Source organism: Porites lutea, chromosome 10 (genome assembly GCF_958299795.1).
Source record: "Porites lutea chromosome 10, jaPorLute2.1, whole genome shotgun sequence".
In the NCBI taxonomy this organism is placed as follows: Eukaryota; Metazoa; Cnidaria; class Anthozoa; order Scleractinia; family Poritidae; genus Porites; species Porites lutea.
In genome coordinates this window covers 18,559,029-18,578,587 of record NC_133210.1, presented here as the reverse complement: position 1 = coordinate 18,578,587, position 19,559 = coordinate 18,559,029, and the positions used below count along the sequence as shown (strand labels likewise).

Below are 19,559 nucleotides of genomic sequence, written 5' to 3'. Positions count from 1 at the left end.
AATACGGCGACTATGTCAGGATGACGATGGTAGTACAAAGTTAACTTAGAAATATTTCAAGACAAGTGAATTTTAAATACTTCATTTAAAATACAGCTTCAAACACGGGCGATGCTATTTTACTTCAAGTTTAACTCCACGCAATTAATTAAGCTTGATTGACATGCTCCGCTTTCTTCAAAGCTCAAGAAACCGTAAGTTCGCTATGTCGGTTGTAAGGATGGTTTTCAAGGCACTTGAAACTTTTCGTGAAACGTTTCAATTTTCCCGGCGACTTTAACGAGATGCAAAGGAAATTTACTTGAGATTTTAGTTAGTCCGTCACACACGTATTTTGGGTTAAGTAAAACTTAGCAGCTCTTAAGTCTGGCTTAACCGTGACAGTCTAGTGTAAAGACAAGACAAGACAAGACAAGAGAACACCATGTTCAAGGCCGGAACATTGCCGTTAAACATGTACAGAACATCAGACTATCCTAAAGATAAAGTCTCATTCAGCCCTAACACTGTCCAAGAGGAGACTGTTACTCCTGCTACGACCGTTACGACTGTTACGCCTTCTACATCGCACGAGGCCATTGAAGATGTTCAAGTAGTAGAGGAAGCCGAGGTAGAAGAGGAGGAAGAGTATGACACTGACTCAGACGCTGAATATCCTATTGCTGACAATTACGAGGTAGATTCTTTAGACGATTTGTTGTTTCTTCGGGCAGTTAAAACGCGAAGTGGACGAATGGTCAGAGTCGTCCATCGAGAGTGATTTAGGTATGTGATTTCCGATAAGCAGCCTTTACTTAGCCTTTAACGATTCTGCTTTCTTCAAACACTCTTTCTACCGTAAGAGAAGGTTATTAAAACGAGTACCTTACTTGTTTATTTTCGTGATTCGGGAAAATGAAATTTTGATAGCAGTGATCGGTGATTCGCTGTTTTTTCTGTTCGTGAACCGTGCGAGAGACCCCCCCTGTACGACCCTCGTTAACCGAGAAGACCTAGGGAGGAGGTTGAGTTGTTTTGGTTGTGAAACCAAAAATGGCGGACATTTCACTCATTTTAAGAGTAAGAACTTGGTAAAATAATAGCTAAAAACATGGCAATAACAGCAAGATGACAACTCGAAGGGCAACATCTGCTATTTGGAGGATATTTGCCGAGCTGAACAACCCTAAACGTGCACTACCGAAGATGAACTTACCATCGATAGAGGTAAGCATGTTTTAGCTATGTTTTTAAACTAGGAATTATTTTGAATGAATAATAAAAGAATTATTGAATTCGGCTTTCGATCTCCATAATTCTTCATAAGATTCTCAGCCTCATTCATTAATTATTAAATATCCTACGAAAGCCGAATTCATTAATTGCTTTATTATTCATTCAAAATAATTCCTAGTTTAAAGACAAGCTAAAACATACTTTCCTTCATCGCTGTTAACTTCACCTCGATAGTGCATGTTTAGAAGATAAAGGGCTCTTCAGGTCTGCAAATATACCCTAAACAGCAGATGCTGTCCGTCGAGTTGTCGTCTTGCTATGTTTTTAGACAATAGTTCGTCGTGAAACGAGTAAAATGTTTGGCCGACTGTTGGGCCATTTTTCTTTTCACAACCAAAACAACCCAACCTCGTCCCCAGGTTTTCTCGGTTAACGATGTATTAACCTACAACTGTGCTGCAGTTTTGACGTCATCGGTTGATTAATCGCAAAATTCTTTCAAATTTGGTCAACAGTAGCTGGTTATGGTGAATTATACGTTTGATTTTAGCCAGTCAGGACGGAGAAATATTTTTAATGAATAATAATTAACTTTATTATTCCACTATTATGTCATTTTACCATATCAGGTCAAGAGAACAAGCAAAATACGAGGCCGTAATACACCGTAGTGTCCTGGTTTAACCGGTTTATAACAGGGCGAATACCGGCGGATGCAAAAGGAGCAACTGTGGCTGACAGAATCAGGATGTTTTGGATACTCTCATTAGAAAATAGAAGCCAAAATACCATTTTTCTTTTGCAGTAAAATAATTAACCTCTCATTCAATGGTTTGGCATATAATACGCGCGAACATTTTGCTAATTGTTAACGTAATTCTCACAGACAGAATCAGGATGTCTCTGAATACTCTTACCAAAAAATAGAAGCCAATTGCCAGATAATTTTTTTTTGTAGTGGAATAATAAACCTCTTATTCGATGGTTTAGCATACAATACGAGAGGACATTTTGCTCATTGCTTGTATTTTTCCTCGCCCCTGTGGGGCTCGGAAAAATACTACGCAACTCGCAAAATAGCCGCACGTATTATATGCTAAACCATCGAATAAGGTGTATTTATTTAATGAGGAATGCCGTTTAAGTAATTGGTCTAGAGTATCATAACAAACTGGTGACTGCGGCACTCGCGTGAGTGGATACTTCTGATTTACACAGTCAAGTCTTCAAGGTTTGCATATAGCTGTTTATCATACAATTTCATGTTTATTAGCCCCTGCAAATAAAAAAGAAAAAACAGACCATAATTTAACAAGCCATATCAACAGCCTGCTGCGCAGACGTCTCTTTGGCTCAGTGAGAAGGAATTGTTTGCGTGAACAGCCTAAAGAAAAAAAAGAAAACGCCTGCTTTGAAGGATGTTTCAAACCTAAGTAATCTCATTAGAAGCGAATGCTGTAGGGTTGGTTGGACTATTTCTCTTAGTTTGAATACAAAACTTTTCACACAATCAAGTACGCAGGCGAATTGTTGATGTCTTACAAGCAGCTTGTTCGCGTAACTGACAAAACAATCCATGCAGTTAACAATTCTACTTCTTCACTCTAGTTATAAGAAACAGGCATGGCGAGAGGTCGTAGTTGACTGCAAACGAAGCATAACGACAACGTTTTGAAGACAGAACCTATAAGGCTACCCCGCCTATAAACCAGTCTAGGTTTGCAGCAAATAAAGGTAAAAAAATTTGAAGGAGGACAACTGAGGGAGACTCAAAATTGTCCAGGACGTTTCTTGTTTAAATCGTACCTTATGTTGGTTTTCCATCTTTTTCAGCTTCATTGTCAGTTCAGAAAAAGAAGGTCTTGCATTAGGGTCTTCCAGCCAGCACAGTTTCATTATTTTGTACCTGTCACGACACAAAATTATGCATGGTATGTTGAGCAACAATTCTTTCGGTCCATACCAGTTAAGCCTTTGCACTTAGTCTCGTTTTGAAAGCGAGAGTTTTTGGACCTTGGAAGTGGCCTATTAGAGTAAAAGGAGTTCCAGAAAGTATAGTCGTCATCTTGATTGAAATTTTCAATAAGAGTTTGCAGTTAACTTTAAGTCCAACTTTTTCGGGAGTTTGGCTAAATGTTCATCACTGAATTTTCTCTCGAAGAAATACAAGACCTTAAAAGCAAATAGTGGTCAGGGCTAGAAGATACTTTTGCCGGAACATGACTAGTACCTACAACTGTGACATGGAAACTGTGACCTCAGCATTCTGGCGTTTCGACTCCCAAAACCATCTCCGGTGAAAAACCTCGCAGGATCCTTAAGGATCCTATTAGATATTTATAGTATGGGGAGAGGTACTCAGTATAGGAATAAAACGCTGGAAACCCATGAAGCGGACACAGAATTACTTACAGTTCATTATCAACATGTTGTGGTTTAGGCATCCTGTATCCGTCCTGAAGTAAGCTTACAATCTTCCTGCCATCCATTCGTGGATATGGAGAACCCCCTAAAAAGGAGAAAGTGACCAGCTGTTGCGATACTTTATTACAAGGCATGAGTTCTCCCAAAATTTGTTGTTGTCGTTGTTGTTGTTGTTTTTACTCAAAATGGAAGGAACTAACTGTAAGTGGCTGTAAGGACAATTTATTTACACACCCGCTTCTTTATCTGCCTCATTTGGGCACCATGGGAACTAAAAGCTGCGTTCAATGTAAGTCATGGTGTAAATACTTGCTGTGATAAGGTGACAGTATTAAATTATCAGCGAACTTCGGCACTGTAGCGAGAGACACTTGTCTCACTGGACGTCAAACACTTCAACCAGAAGATAATCTGAAAAAGCTTCTCAACTAGTCAATCTTTCACTCAAGGTGTTTAAGGTCTGGGTCAAAGGTGTGTTCGAATGAATGACTGGCAATATCTCTCGCTAGGAGACCTAGAACAAAACAATTTTTCCCCAAAAGTAAATCTTGGGGTGTTCTTGTGTCTGAACGTTTAAATATGGAAATTGGCCAATTGGTGGGGAATCGGTGGGAAATTGGCGAATTGGTGGGGAATTTACTTTCAAAGAGGATAAAGATGCCTAACTTTCTACCTTTGGAATAAACGTGTGTAAAGTTCAAAATTCAAGTTTTTAATAATTGAAGATTAAATTTGGACATTAAAAATGATGTTTTTCTCATAATTTTTCTTGAAGTGTCCTGGACGGTCATTCCAAACGTGAAGTGTTAGAAATATTTAATAAGAATAAGAAAGATGGTATTGCTCGATTTCTTTTCTTAAACCGGCCACCAACTGGTCAATAATTTACGATTTTTCGTAAAAATGATGACGTCATATATCACGTGACTGATAAACACTGATTCTTTATGCTATAAAATGTTAAAGGCGATGAGCTCTATGTGTGCCAAATTTTGATTCAGCGCCATCATCTTTACCGAAGTTATAGCCAATAAACCATTTTCCAGAGTGTTACGAAAAATTGTAATGCGTGACTAGCGTGGCTTTCTAGAAGCTTCGCGAGAGTTTATAGTTTGTTTATTTTAGGATCTTGTGTAAGTGTTTCTAAAGCGGTATATTTTGTAATCTTTCTCTAATTAGACTATTTGGAAAGTCCTAGAATCTTATTGTAAAAGTATATAAGTAGGCGAGTCCGAGCGAAGTTTTAACTAGCTTTCACAAGCGAAGAGAGTTTGACGTTGGTCGTGTTTAGTCAAATGTGACGACAGCAGTGTTAATTCAAGTTGGCGGAGGCCGTGTAAGTTTATCAAGTTAACTGAAGTTGGCGGAGGCCGTGTAAGTTTAACGAGTTACGTGCTGTTGTGGAGTTCTACTTCGTGGAAACTACGTTCATTTTTGAAATAAATCTTCTTGTTCCTGTTCCGACAACCCTGCGTTCAGTTTGGTTTGCAAGCTACCCGTCCTCTAAAAGATTACGCGCGTAACACAGAGATAAACCACTAACTACTTGAGCAGTGATCTGACTCAACGTCACGAATATGTGTTAAAAGAAAGGCTTTCAAAATCCTTGGGTTTAGAAAGCAGCGTCCCGTCATGCAAAGCAGCCAACTTCCGATTTTTGTTTACGACATTTATGAGGTCAGCGCTCTTGTTGCTCGCCATTATCACATTTGGCACTACTGGGGGTTTTAACGTCGGCAGCAAGTTATCGATGGCAATATGCGCGGAAAACACAAATATATACTAATAATATATGCATTCTTGAGCTCTAAAACATGTTAAAACGTAAAACCTTTCTTCTTTCGGAACATTCTCTATGTTTTAACAAAAACCACAGTAACTTAATAGCTATAGGACCTTACCAATTGTAAATATCTCGTAAAGCAAGACTCCATAGCTCCACCTATGAAAACAAAAAGACACATATCTGCGGTTACATTTTAAATAAATAAAAATAAAAAGGTTCTGCAGTTTTTTACACGTAATACACATTTTACTTCACTTCTAGTTTAGAGATGAGAGAGGGATAGTTTTGCATCATTAACGCTGGTTAACCCAGTGACATTAACCGTCTTGCATGCTTCCTTCTTCTCACGTGACGCGAGATGAGCTTCTGTTCTGCAAATACCAAATTATTAATGCATATATAGAAAGTTGTCTTACACGTCGCTCTTGGTGGTGTATCGTCCATAAAGCAGGGCTTCATATGCGGTCCACTTCACTGGTAAACGACCCTACATATGAACAAAGTAAATGACCATAAAACAAATGGACGACGAACATGGAATAGCGTCCTGGCAAAAAGCAGGAAGAAGTGAAAGATGATGAAAAAGTAATGTACTTCCTTGCTTCCCTGCATCTTAGCAAAAAAGAAGGTCGGTAGAAAAATGTACTCCGAAACAAAAGGTCAGAAGGCTTCAGGCTTCGTTTACACGCAACTTTCTTTTTTACACTTTCTTCCTGTCTTAGTGTGGAAGAACAAAACCGAACAAAGTTTCACTGCAACTGCCGTTCTCTAAGACTTTCATCAGGTATAAAGTTAGCAATCTTCTTTTATATGCAGCTGAATTAAAAATTTATGCTTGGCAAAGGACGAACACCTGAAGTATGCAATCTAATCCCATGTTTTCCTGACCGGCAAAATAGTCTCTTATGCTTTTTTAGGATTGTCAAATGTTTTATCAACTTTACACATACTGCCTTAACTTCGAGGCCTATAGTTTTGGGAGCAACTCTTAAAGCATGAAACCTAGAAAGCAACGACATAATCAACAAAACCTTACGTATTTTCCTCCACAGGTAATGGAAAGGATTGCGTGCCAGTCCTACACTGTAGGTTTGTTTCCAATATAATACAAACCTTTGTCTTCCTTTCATAAATATTTTGTTCTTGCACATCTCTTGCCATTCCAAAGTCTGTCACTTTACAAGTTTCATTTTCTCCAACCAGAACATTTCGAGCGGCAAGGTCTCGATGAATAATCTGCAATGTGAGATTTCATTTCACACGAGCTTAAAACCTTGCACGTCACATGGACCTGTTCTGAGGCGTTCCGATCTTTCTGTCTTACTCTAATACATTTCATGAAATTTTGAAGTTATTTTTTAAGATTTGACAGCAAATGGATAGGATATATTTGCCCAAACAAGAGCTCTGTCAGTTTCATGTCTTTACATTTTAATCCACATCAGTCCAGCCGGAAATAAATTTTATGAAATAGCCATTGTCGAGGGGGTTTATCAAAACGCAAAAGCAAAACGTAGCTGAAAGTGAGGGGACCTGAGTATGTTCTTCACTGTTAGTCCGTATAATTTTTCTTTGTAAAATGGAGACAGTCTAAACCAGACTTTGAATACATAATAGTCAAATTTTTTAGCTTACAGCTCTCGATGAGAGGTAACTCATTCCATCAGCAACTTGCCAAGAAAACTTCATCAACTGTTGTGACGTCAGACTTGTTTGTGGTTTGATATCTGGGTCTTTGAAATAAGTGTCGTTTAATCCACGGCTCTTTCTCAGGTAACCCAGGAGATCCCCGTATGGAACGTACTCGATCAAGACTAACAAGGGCGCTGAGTAAAAAACGACGTATTCATTTAGTCATTCACGAACAAATATACTTGACTCAGACTGAAAAGGTACAATTGAAATGACAGGAATGACCCTTTACTTGCAGCATAGTAATTGGTGACTAAAGACAGTTTTCATTAAAAAAACCTACCAGATTCGGTGACGCATCCCAGCAGTTTGATGACGTACGGATGAGGCTTTAACGTCTTCATCACTTCAAGCTCTGATAACAAATCCTTCCTGTCGGATTCCGGCGCGGCAGCTGAAAGGTGAGGTAACGAGCGTTTTCATTGTGCATCGTTTGTGTCACATTCCTTTATTTTTCAGTGAGCCTATTCTTAAATTATTAGTTACACAGTGATTAATCAAGTTATCTTGTACCTTTTAACATTTTGACAGCCACCTGTGTGTCATGTTGTCTTTCACGTAGGCCTTTAACCTTTCCCCTGGCAACCTGACCAAAAGCACCTTTGCCAATTATCTTCTCAATAATCACGTTCTGGCGAAGAATCTCGTTAGAAATTGATGATGGGTTCAAAGGTTCATACTGGCTTAATGATGAAGCGTCGACTGACGGAATGACTTCCGGTGAGCCAGATGATTGGCGCGCCTTAACCAGTGGCATATAATGTCCAGACGAAACCTCTGAAGTCATTTGTCTCATGGAAATTTGTTCTGGTTCACGATTATCCACTTGCACTGCAGCCTTAGATAAACGAGAAAGGACCACTAAACTTGACTCTTAACTTTTTTGTCGATATCTACCTTTTATGAAAATCGTACCATTCTTTTGGTTTCACTAACGCGAAAATTAAACAAGACTAAAACAAAAAAAGAACAAAATATCAAGCAAAGGAACAACTGTAAAACGATAACCAGAATTACAGAACCGACAAACCTCGTAATCTTTTCAACTCTAATTTTTGTACAGAGATATTACACTGTTACGCTCGCGTTAATCATTTGCCTCACGAATAAGGTCACCTTTTTAATTTATTGCTACGTTTTTAACGTGTTTATCAGGTATCTCCATTTAACAACACTTCGACGCCATCCATGAATACTGTAAAGAGACGTCGTGGAATCCATAGTACTTTCTAGCCATATGCGCTTGGCACCAAAGGTAGACGAGAGAAACTATCATGCTTCTTTAGTGATTAGCACAAACCATGCAAATGTATGCCCAATATTTAAAATTATAAAGGGAAACGACTGAAATGGCAACTCTTTCTGTTTAGAATGTTTATCGTAGTCATACCTGAATGAAGGAGAAATTCTAAGACTTATCTTTTCATCAAAATACCAGTCAAGACGACTTATTTACGAATTTATTGTTTGCGTTCTCTTATTGCAAAAATTTTTTAAGTCACTCCGGTTCAATAAATCTAAAATAAACGCTGCAAAATGACATACGGTTGTTGTTAGCCTGCGAAAACATCCGTTTCTCCACGCTCTTCGCCGCTGGGGACGTTTCGCGCGGAGGAACGTCTGCGACTCCGCGACATAAATTCCATACTGATGACGTAAAATCTGTCCGGAATCCGATCAGAAGGGCTGATTGGTCGACGGAGCAGTTACATTGTTTTAGCTATTGTTTACGAATGACAGAGAAAAGATAAAAGGCCACGAAGGTCAAACGCAAACCCGAAGAATCAATATCAAAACAGTCAAAATTTGTGGAATATACTCTTTTCGAGAAGAAGCATTCGAGTTTTGCTGGAGCTCATTGGCAGATGAACACAACAGTTTACCAAAATAGACCAGAAGACAAGTAAAATTGGACAAATTTATATTTGGAACCCCATGACTACTGGATTTATTATGTAAACATTGATTTGCGTCATCAGTATGGAATTTCTACCGCTGAGTCGCAGACGTTCCTCTTCGCGAAACGTCCCCAGCGTCGAAGAGCGAAGTTCGCAGGCTAGGTTGTTGTCTACACAACATTCAAGTAAAAAAAAAAAACAACTTAAAAAAAAAAAGGACCGACTCTTTCAATTAACCTGGCTTAGTCTACAGAACCTAATTATGATTTACTACATGCCTAGCATTCAGATCTGTCCAAATGAAACACGTTCTACCCAAAGCGGGCGAGTTGAGGCCATCTCAGGAGTAGGGGTGTTTTCATCGCGTTTTTGGAGAGAAATCTCAAAAAAATGACGAATGATACGCCAACACAAGATATCGTAACTTTTTTTCTTTATCTCAGGAAAAATAATTCGTGCATTAGTCCCAAGCCTCACAAAATTCACTTATCATAAAGTACATTTCCTTTAATTAGCAGCAGAAAATAAGCAGAAATAAATTTCATTTATAGATGCTCTAGTAGACCAAGAAGCCAATTAAACAAAAAATGTGCCTTGCATAGCAAATCAACAGATCCTTGTACAATTAGACACATGGTTTAATTCAAGACTTAATGGTCCCCGTTGTTACAAGCTTAGGCTGACGCTATAGCCAAGGAAAAAGAGCTCAGTTGCTAATACGAAGCTAACCTTCCAGGGCATGGGTACGGACAGAGATGAAAAGAAAGAGAGATTTGGTTGACGAAGAACTCGACACTGAAAATAAAAACGCTGACTAACTTCTGATGCTGAAAGTGAGGATTAAAACCACGAATTAAGATATTTTAAATTATCTTCGCAAGCGGAGCATTCCGATTTCTTAGATAGTGTGGCTGTGTAAAGAGATATTTAGTTCCGGATTCCCCACCCACCATTTTAAGTCGAAACAAAGATAATTCCCCTGGTAAACATGGCTGAGCAAGGTAAATCTTGAACTTTTTCTGCGAATCGATGCCATATAAACCAGACCCCGTGCCCTGAGTATGTTTCTTTAAGGACTTGCGGAGCTTGGTTAGGGAGTCCATAGCGTTTTATTAAAAACCAAAGGTGTCGAAGTTATTGATAGAAAAGGAAGAAGGTTTTCGAAATGGAGGATAAACCTCCGAGAGGAAGATAGACGAGGATAGTTCATTGTATAGAGAAGAAGATCAGGCAGAAGAGATGGCTTCTGCAAATTGCAGTAAAGCCAAGGAAACCCAAGAGAGTGGTTGCTCTGAAAGGACGACCATCTTTCACTCTTAAACTCCACGTGAATTCTAACTTGTACGCATCCGAATGATTACAAGATTTGCCCTACATGTGATCGTACACACACCAGATCCTCGATAACAGAAATTACATGAAAGAGGGCTTTCTTTGGTGTCACGATTGAGGAGCATTATCACACACGAAACATTGGAAACCACTTTTTAACAATCTTCTATCAGCAGACTAGACAGACTAGAATAAAGATATAAGCGATTCCACCGAGTTTTATGCAAGAGACAAAATCAAAAAGCTATGAGATGATCGACGTTAATGTACATGTATTCGTTAATGAGATTAATTTACCTCCTAAAGAACGGAGTTACACATTCCTACTATGCTACATGTACTTTTAGGATTACGAGCCTTGGTCTTCAAGAAAAGATTTCCCGCAAAAACGGAAACTTGGCTGATATCTAGCCATCTTTACAAAAAATGCACATATGCTGCATTGAAATTACGGGAAACAATGTTGAAATTAACTGACGCTTTATAGCCCCAATGTAAAAATGGCCACATTAGTTTCATATTCTTTTGTTCATATTCAAATTAGCCTTTCTAACCTTGTTCTTTATCGAGCAGCCATTTTTGCTCGTAACTCGTAAGGTCTCTCCTAATTGCTCGCCGGAAACAATGACCTGTCATTCTTTGAATGTTTTTAGTGTTTTTTTGGGCCAGGAAAACACACCATTGGTGACTTCTCTTCAGAGCAGCTGCTACATGACCCATATATTTTTGCACTGCGTCTATGATGTATTATTTTTCTTAGCTATATTATTGACATGAAACATACATTGAATTCTCCTGTTTTTTCACATGTAGTAGTATACAGCCTGAAATAGTTAAGAAAGACAGCAAATTAGAATAAATATATGCACGTTCGTTCTCTTTTTTAAAAAATGAGTGATCCCAGTTAGCGTCATTTTTGGAAATGACATCCCTTTTTTTTTTTGTTCTCTTTTGTTTTTGTTTTTTTTTTTCTTTGCAAAATAACGGTTTTCGGTTCAGCAAGATGTCCTCCATAACATTCCAAAAGTCTGCAAAAAAATACTTTGGACAAATTGACCAAAAAGCCTGGGCTTCCTGTGCTTTACTGTGGCTTGCACGCGTGTCCTGATGCATGCTGTGATTGGTCGCCATCACAACAAACAGTTTTCAAATATATCAGATGTTCACTGTTTTGTTAGTTTGACAGTCTAGTAATTTTATTCTTAAAATTTAACAACTTTTATAAAATAACTGAGATGGTACGCGCGATCTGATTGGTCAAAAACCTATGGTTTTTTTATACCGGTAAACCCATAGAAAAAGGCATCCGGACCACGAGCATAAACAAAACCAGCTATTGATCAGAAAACATAGCCAGAATTTCATCCCATTACTTCGAGTCGTTATTACTCTCTCAGTAACGTTGCTGAGAGGAGAAAACGACTCGAAGCAATTGGATGAATTTCAGGCTATAGAAAAAAATGATTTTAGAAAGGCTAAAAAACAGAACAAGTTACTTACCCAGCCCTTCTTACTATTAAAAACCGTTGGTTTCCACATTTCATTACAGAGCATCACAATTCGCTACTGCATTAGCTTTAAAAGTTATAAAGTACACAGCTGGAAAGCAGTTTACATTTCACGACGATGCCAAATCGCAGAGAAAGACAACAACTCTGTGAATTTCTGGTGTAGAAAGTCTCTAGGAAAACTTAACCACGTGCCAACCAGCAACAAAACGGATAGTTTTTATTAGCATTCTTGATTTATTTTATGTCAAAATTAAACTCCTGAATGAAAGAAATTGTTCCAAAAAGAGATGTCTAATCAAGGTATGGTACAAAATCGGCCGCTGCAGGTTTTACACAAGCTGTAAACGATGATGAAAGATGTCAGAGTTTCGCGGTGTTTTTTTCCAGCAATTGCATAAATTATTCGGTTATATCGATGCCATAACCTGCTTCAAACCACCTGACTTCACAAATCGACAAATATTGACGCCAATATGTGGCTACGGCTAAGAAACCTTTCTCCAAATTTAGAGCTACCACTGACATATTTCCATCGGTCGCTGTACGTACACAAGTTACATGCGACAACTTCGCAAAAGCAGCCATGTCGTTACCGCAGCATTTCTTGATCATGATAAAGTCCAGAAACAGATCTCAAACCATGCACACTGCAGCTTGTAAAAAGTGAATGAACTCCTCCATTACAATAGCTGCCAGTTCCGTCTGTAAGCAGGAAATTTTTACGGATCGACTCAACAAAATACAGCTGCCTACAGTTTGATGTTCAATTTTCTACATCTGTAGTAAACAAACCATGAACGTATTCTTTCATTGTACGTTTGCATGAATATGCGCTGACTTTTCCTATAATACAGCTTTCATAAGTTATCATGTAATGATTGCAAAAACTCGTGTTTTGAAGTGCTGCTGTTTGTTGTTTGACTGAACTGACACTCAACTGATCGAGTTTTGAGACATGATTGGCTTATGATGACTTTAGAGAGAAGACATGACTTGATCACGGTACTAAAACCACATTTTTTACCTAAAAGACTCCGTTATACTAAAAGCTTTTCTCATGTTCTCCTAACATCCTGCGTGGGTTATCACGATGGTAAACCCATAGAAAGTGTAGTCTATTGCTTAAATAACAGCGAAGTCTATAATTACTTAGCAGTGCTTTAAGAATTAATAGAAATAAATTTTAGTGATATATCCGTACAGCCCCATACATTTATTGTGCATTGATGTTTCCAGTAATGTAAGCTATTTGTGTGAAATAGTTTAAAGTTACAGCATGCATTATAAATGTAGGTGTTTGTAAGAAACCCTCCCAAAATTTGGCCTGTACTGCTTGTTTTGCACATTGAGCACAGAGGGCTCGAACAAATTTCTTTAGTTATATAACTTTGTATAATTACCCTTGTTCGCCATCTTCTTGTCCTTATTTCTCCTCCACATCCACCAAGCGAAGCCTCCAGCAAAGACAGCAAGCACAACAATAGGTATGACGATAGCAAGAATGATTGGCAGTTTATCGTCTGGAATTACAGCTTTTGCTGTTCATTACGAGAAAATACGCAATCATTTCCGTGAAATGGCGACCAATAGATACATTCATTAGCGCGAAAATACGAACATTTGCGCATAAATCAGATTAAATTACGATTTTTGCATTTTCATCAACATTAATTAACACTTTTGGGCATTCATTTGCGTCATTGGGCATACAAAAGAGAAAAATATACTTTCATTAAAGCCATCATCAAAGTTATTAACACCCTCTTGAAAGTCAATAGGGACAACTGACATACACTAAAGTGCAAACACTATTCATTAATATTTTTATGAGACTTTTTGCAATTCAATAGTATTCCTAGACAACTATTAATGAAACAAAACCATTAATCGCTTGTACAATCAATCGAGTGATCTTAACATTTAATATACAAAAATCTATTTTCAATTAAACAAAAGAAATTCAAACAAATTTGGCCTGAAATTCAGTCCGTTAAATGTATATCCCTCAAAAATCTCTTTTAAACATTTTTTTTTTGGGGGGGGGGGGGTAGGTTTGCATGAAATGGTACCCCTTAGCACATTTAGCTGCGGTCACGATGTCATGTTTCTACGCAGAGCTTCAAGCACTGCAGATGTTGTGTCCGACCTCCGCTACTGGGATTGCTAGGGCTTTTCCCTCATTCCTGTTATACATGCACATCTTTCAATTTCCGGACTAAAGATATCGGCCATAGGTGTCGCTTTCAGACAACTTAAAACCTTTTCAGTGATGTCGAGGGGGAAAGCATAAGGCAAACCTAGGTGGGCTTACACCTCGTCATAGGCAAAGACCACCGACTTATCGGGATCCATTTTTTCCCTCACTCGTGCCAGAAAGTCACTGAAAAAACCGACACAGCATTCATTACTCTAGCAGGTGCCCAGAAAAATACATCTACATGTATTCGATAGGTGATATTGTCATGGTCATAGTCAAGTTTCGTCCTCGTCGGCCGCATACTTGGCGGTACGCCCTCCACTCCCTGTCGCGCCACACTATGACTTCTGGCCGTCTAGGGTAAATATATAGCCGCAGTCGTCGACGAACACACAGTGGTGAAGTACGGCGTGGTTCTTTAAACAAATTCAGGCCAAGTTTGGAGGTGGAATTAGTATTGTTTAATTGAAAACAGATTTTTGTATATTAAATGTAAAGAACGTTAAATTTATTATACAAGCGCGTTAATGTTTGTCTTATCCATTCTAAAGCTGTCCAGGAATGTTATTGAATTGCAAACAGTGTCATAAAAATGTCAATGAAAAGCGTTTGCACTTAAATGTTTGTCTACTGTCCCTAATGATTTTCAAGATAATATTAATGACTCGAATGTTGGCGTTAATGGCAGTATATTTTTCCCTTTTCTATGTCGAATGTCGCAAGTGAATGCCCAAAAATGTTTTTGAATGTTGATTAAAATGCAAAAACCGTTATTGAATCTGAATTATGCGCAAATATTCGCTTTTTCACGCTAATGAATGTATCTTCGCGCTGTTGGTCCTATTAATGAGAGAGACTTCGATTAAACCTTGGTTACCTTGAAAAACCTGAATTACCTTATTAAACAACAAATAAAACAAATGAAACAGTAACATATATCATATTATCCGTCCCGTTCTATAAACAAAACTGACGTGTGCCTTAACCGAGCTATTCTTTGCTTCCCGGGAACAGGAAGGGAAGAGTTCGAGTGATTCCCCTCCTCTAAAACTTTATAGCCACTCGTAATGAGAACACCTAATTAGACCTCATCACCGCATCCAAAATCTAAGTGTATCTTGATCAACTCAATGGCATGAGTTTACGTCATTATGACGTCCAGTGGTTTTTCTTCCACAGGTTTGCCTTTCGCCCAGACAAACGCGAGAAACACGCTTGTTGTCCCTTCCTCTCACCTTAAGAGTTCCACCTTCCCCTCACCTGGAGTCTGTACGGACGGAAGGATCGATAGGTGACGGAGTACGATGACATATTAACATTAACTGTACATTAACTGCTAAATCTAATTTCTGACAGGTAGTTTTCGCAATTCACTTGCCAAATCAAAAAAAGCTAAAAATAGAGATTAAGTAAAGGAAAAATTGCGATAAGAAGCCTGAAAACAATTAAACTGCAAAAATCATTCATCTTCACAGCACAAATATTAGTCAGCACGAATATACAAATTGTTAATTGCACGTATAGTGATGATGATGAGAATAATAATAAAAATAATAGTGATAATAATAATAAATAATAATAATAATAATAATAATAGTAATAATAATAGCAGAATATGTCAGACGAGTTACTAAGCTTTGTAGATCAAGGCATGGGTCGCATTTGGCAAATTTCTGGAAGAATTTGTTTACCTTGCGGTAAAAATCTGTCATCGGGACACATTGCCAAGTGCGACCCCAAGTTTTCAAGTTGGAAAAAACTTTGAAAATCGAAAAAAACATCAAAGACGCCGTATTGCTTGGGTGGGGCAGGCAGATTTTGGAAAACTCGAGCTAAACAATAGGAATCATGGCGGTAAGTGTCAGCACTTGTCAGCGAAACGTGACCAATTTGAAACACGATAAATTGGAATCAATCGTTGAAATTTTCTGACCTTCGCGTTTTCGTTGTGGACGGACGAGGCTACCACTACTTTTCGCCATTTTAACGTTTTTGCGAAAACTTTCTACGGGCGAGCAATTCATAAGCTTCTTATCCTTCGCTATTTCAAGGTTTTTACGGGAACTCTCTACAGGCGAGCCAATTATAGTCTACCCAGGCAAGTACCGTCACAGGTTTGTTATTCTCCGAGCTAAATGCAGTCTTTGCAGCCAAGCACTTTATTTTCTATATTTCTCCCATCCTCCTGAAACTGGGAAAGGAGAAAAACGATCCTACGCCAAATGATCGGACTACGAAGAGATAATTTTCTCTGGTATCTGGCCTACTTTAGTTCTCAATGTGTCAAAACAACGACAATTAACTCCCACTAGTAAATACTAGTGCGAACCTCCTCGATTTGACTAAAAGTTTTCTTTTCCGGTTGCGGTTTCGAATTTTCGTGGTTTTTTAGCCGGCAAAGATGAAAACTTTTCCCAAGTGCGACCTATGCCCAAGGCTGAACAGCGGAAATTTTATTAGCGGCATCAATGCCTGAGCTGAAGGAAAACTAGAAAGATATTGCCAATAAATGGCTGTCTACACACCAGACGTAAGGTTGCCAGGCTGTATCTGCAAAGTTGTACGACGATCAAAACTTACCAGTTGCAGAGAATAGAGAAGGAAAGGGTAGCTTAGGATATAGAAAACCTCGTTTTGGCAGTCGTATTTGTCTTAGAATCTAAATGTCTTCAATTTTAAAGTGACTAGGAGCATTTTACCCCGCTTCCATTTCAAACAAGATGTTAAATTTTAAAGCCAACGGTAAAGTATAATGGGACAGATGTTCACAGCTTCCGAACTGTACTGCAAAATTACCACGCAATTTATATTTACGATAAAAGGCTGCGTTCATCTTAAAGAAAGTAAATGAGCAAAAAACATTTTTATTCGCAAATTCACGGTTACCTTTTTTAGAGTGGAGAAGCAAACAATCTGGGCTACATAGCATTTAGTACGTTTCAAACCGCTATAAAGCTGGACAAAGTGCCTGCAGACGCATTACCATTTAACACACTCTTAATCACTATTTAGTAACTGAAAAACCATGGAGAAATCTACATGTACACATATTGAGTTAAATCATACCATCAGAGGATCTTCTCGTAGTTTTTCCTGTAGGAGGCGTGGACGGACCGTCATTCACAGCAATCCCTTGTATGGACGAGGCATTGACAGCGAATTCTCCAAAATTGTTATTTGTGGCAGCCGTTCGAAGTGTGTTCACTACCGAAGCTTCTGACACAATCGATGCGAATTCAAGGGCCAGTTCGACAATTAAACTTCCACAACTGCAAGTACAGAGACAATGAGATGGTTTATTTTTTCTTGTGAGGTGTGGCTGTGACGCAACAATATGTTATTTTATGTGACGTCATGTTAATCTGGACTTGTCTTTACAGCAACTAAGTAGGATCTTTGCCGCATAAAACACGTTGAGGAATAAAAATACAGAATAACTACTTTTGGGTGAGGATGTATGATGTATTACAGACACGTGTAACATAAGGAATCCGAATAGTCTCTTTGCAGCCAGTCATTCACGCGATGAGGGACGCACTGAGACAAGACAAACAAAAACCTTACATCACTGAAATGGTCATTTTTTTTTTGTTTTTCTTGACCCAGTATATTTCTTGCTCTCAAGCATGGCGGTTTTGTGCCATGTGATTGGCCTGCTCCAAAGGGCTTTACAAGGTACATAACAGATAATATAGGAAACTTCACAAGACCATGATGCAAGGGACTTTAAGATCTAGGACGTGACGGCTTTTAGGAAGCGGTGACCGGACAAAAACCTGGAACGAGGACGGCGTTGTAAGCGCGGGAAATTTAAGTTAAGATTTGCGACGCGATGGGGTCAATATCAGTACATTAATCCGTAAGAAGGTTTTGACAGAGAAACAAACAATGGCTTCCATCCAAAAAATTCAAGAATTACTGCTACCTTGCTCGGAGGAAGAAATTATAGACGACGAAGAATTTTCAGTGTTTTACGAGCCGCATACTCCACAAACTCTTCCATTTCAGCACTCGGCATACGAGAAATTTTCTCTCGAAAACAAAAATTCTGCCGAATGCAAAGCTAATTTTCGCGTCCATAAAAGGGATATCGCATTACTTATTGAAGAGGTCCGCTCATCTTCAAGAGCAGTAATGAACTATCTGTGATGGAATCGAAGGCCTCTGTATTGTCCTAAAGCGGTTCGCATATCTATGCCGCTATTCCGACATGATGCCAATCTCTGAGCGATCGGTGCCAAAGCTGAGTTTGATCTGCAACCAGGTGACAGACTGGATACATAATACTCACGGGCACAAGGTTACACGGTGGAACCATGGTATTTTAAACCCACCTTTAATCGCTACGTATGCAGATGCGGTCCACTCTAAAGGAGCAGTCCTTGATAACTGTTTCGGCTTTATAGACGGAACTGAGCGGCCCATTAGTCGGCCGATGTCAAACCAGCGAGTTGTTTATAATGGCCAGAAACGCGTACATGCGCTCAAGTTCCAGGCCGTCCCGCTTCCCAATGGACTGATTGCTAATATCTATGGTCCTTTAGGTAAGCCCCAGATATTTTTTCTATTCACAAAGCAACCTTTTTTCCCTTTATTGGCATGTTTATGGAATTTTTCTTTCATTTTAATTGCCTCTTACTTCTGCCTTATTTTTTGGTGAAATTATTTTAATAGTTGATAATAGCCTATTCAATTTCTTGTTTCCACGCCATATACCCTATGTGCTAGTTAAATGTAAAGCCTGCATGACTTGATTTTAGCGAACAAATTTTTAGATTAAAAAAAAAAAAATTGGAAGATTGGACTCAGTCAAGTAGGAAAAATGTACATAGTATGTTCTATTTTAAGCAATGGTTTAGCTTGTCTCTATTCAAACACAACAGCTGATTCTTTTGGACTAGATCCACCTTCATTAAATGACTATTTTAATTAACAGGACTTTGTCACCGTGAACTTTTCATGAGAATAATATAAGCTTTTTTTGTATATACTTCCTGTGACAGAAATGCCTCTTTAAAGAGTGTTGTGTGTAAAAATTTCCTTATGTGATTAACCTTCCTCCTGTGACTTCCAGACTGTTAGACTGGAACATGTTGTTTTCTACTTAGCTAGGGTTAGTAAAGTTTCCTGTATGCTTTCTTCACCAAGAATAAACAGTGATAGGGATAGATATGGTTTAACTAAGATATCCAAGCAACAAATGTAGTTTTTGCTCATATATGTGCACACAAATCAGTACCTTTAAAATAATATTTAATTAACTTTTTGTGCATTGGTTTGAAATGTAAAAGCACAACTGATGGCCTGGAAGGAAGGCCTCTTATTTGTTCAGAGAACAGAGGTACAAGGAAAATCCCTCAAGTAATAAAAAAAACATTGTCACTTGAAAAAACTAGCAACAATTGTGTACATATACAACATCAGTCAACTTTCCTTGCTGCTGATGACAACCGAGTTTCAACTTTTCCAGCAAAAAAAAAAACAATAGAAATGCAAAAGGTGGT

The 19,559-nt window shown here is 38.5% G+C and overlaps 2 protein-coding genes across 2 annotated transcripts in view; both read right to left on the bottom strand.

The window, feature by feature from the left end:
* Window positions 1–2,369: 2,369 nt before the first annotated feature.
* LOC140950276 (uncharacterized) overlaps window positions 2,370–19,559 on the bottom strand; it is a 120,226-nt gene continuing 103,036 nt past the window's right edge. Inside the window, exons 18-19 of the mRNA XM_073399494.1 lie at window positions 3,022–3,121; window positions 2,370–2,491 (exon numbers count right to left, since the gene is read on the bottom strand). Of these exons, the coding sequence (XP_073255595.1) occupies window positions 2,426–2,491; window positions 3,022–3,121 (166 nt within the window). The 3' untranslated portion in view covers window positions 2,370–2,425. The remainder of the gene's footprint in view (window positions 2,492–3,021; window positions 3,122–19,559) is intronic.
* The window catches only part of LOC140950299 (uncharacterized), a 176,650-nt gene continuing 164,966 nt past the window's right edge, over window positions 7,876–19,559 (bottom strand). Inside the window, exon 11 of the transcript XR_012167163.1 lies at window positions 7,876–7,955. The gene's annotated coding sequence lies outside the window, so the exon portion shown is untranslated. The remainder of the gene's footprint in view (window positions 7,956–19,559) is intronic.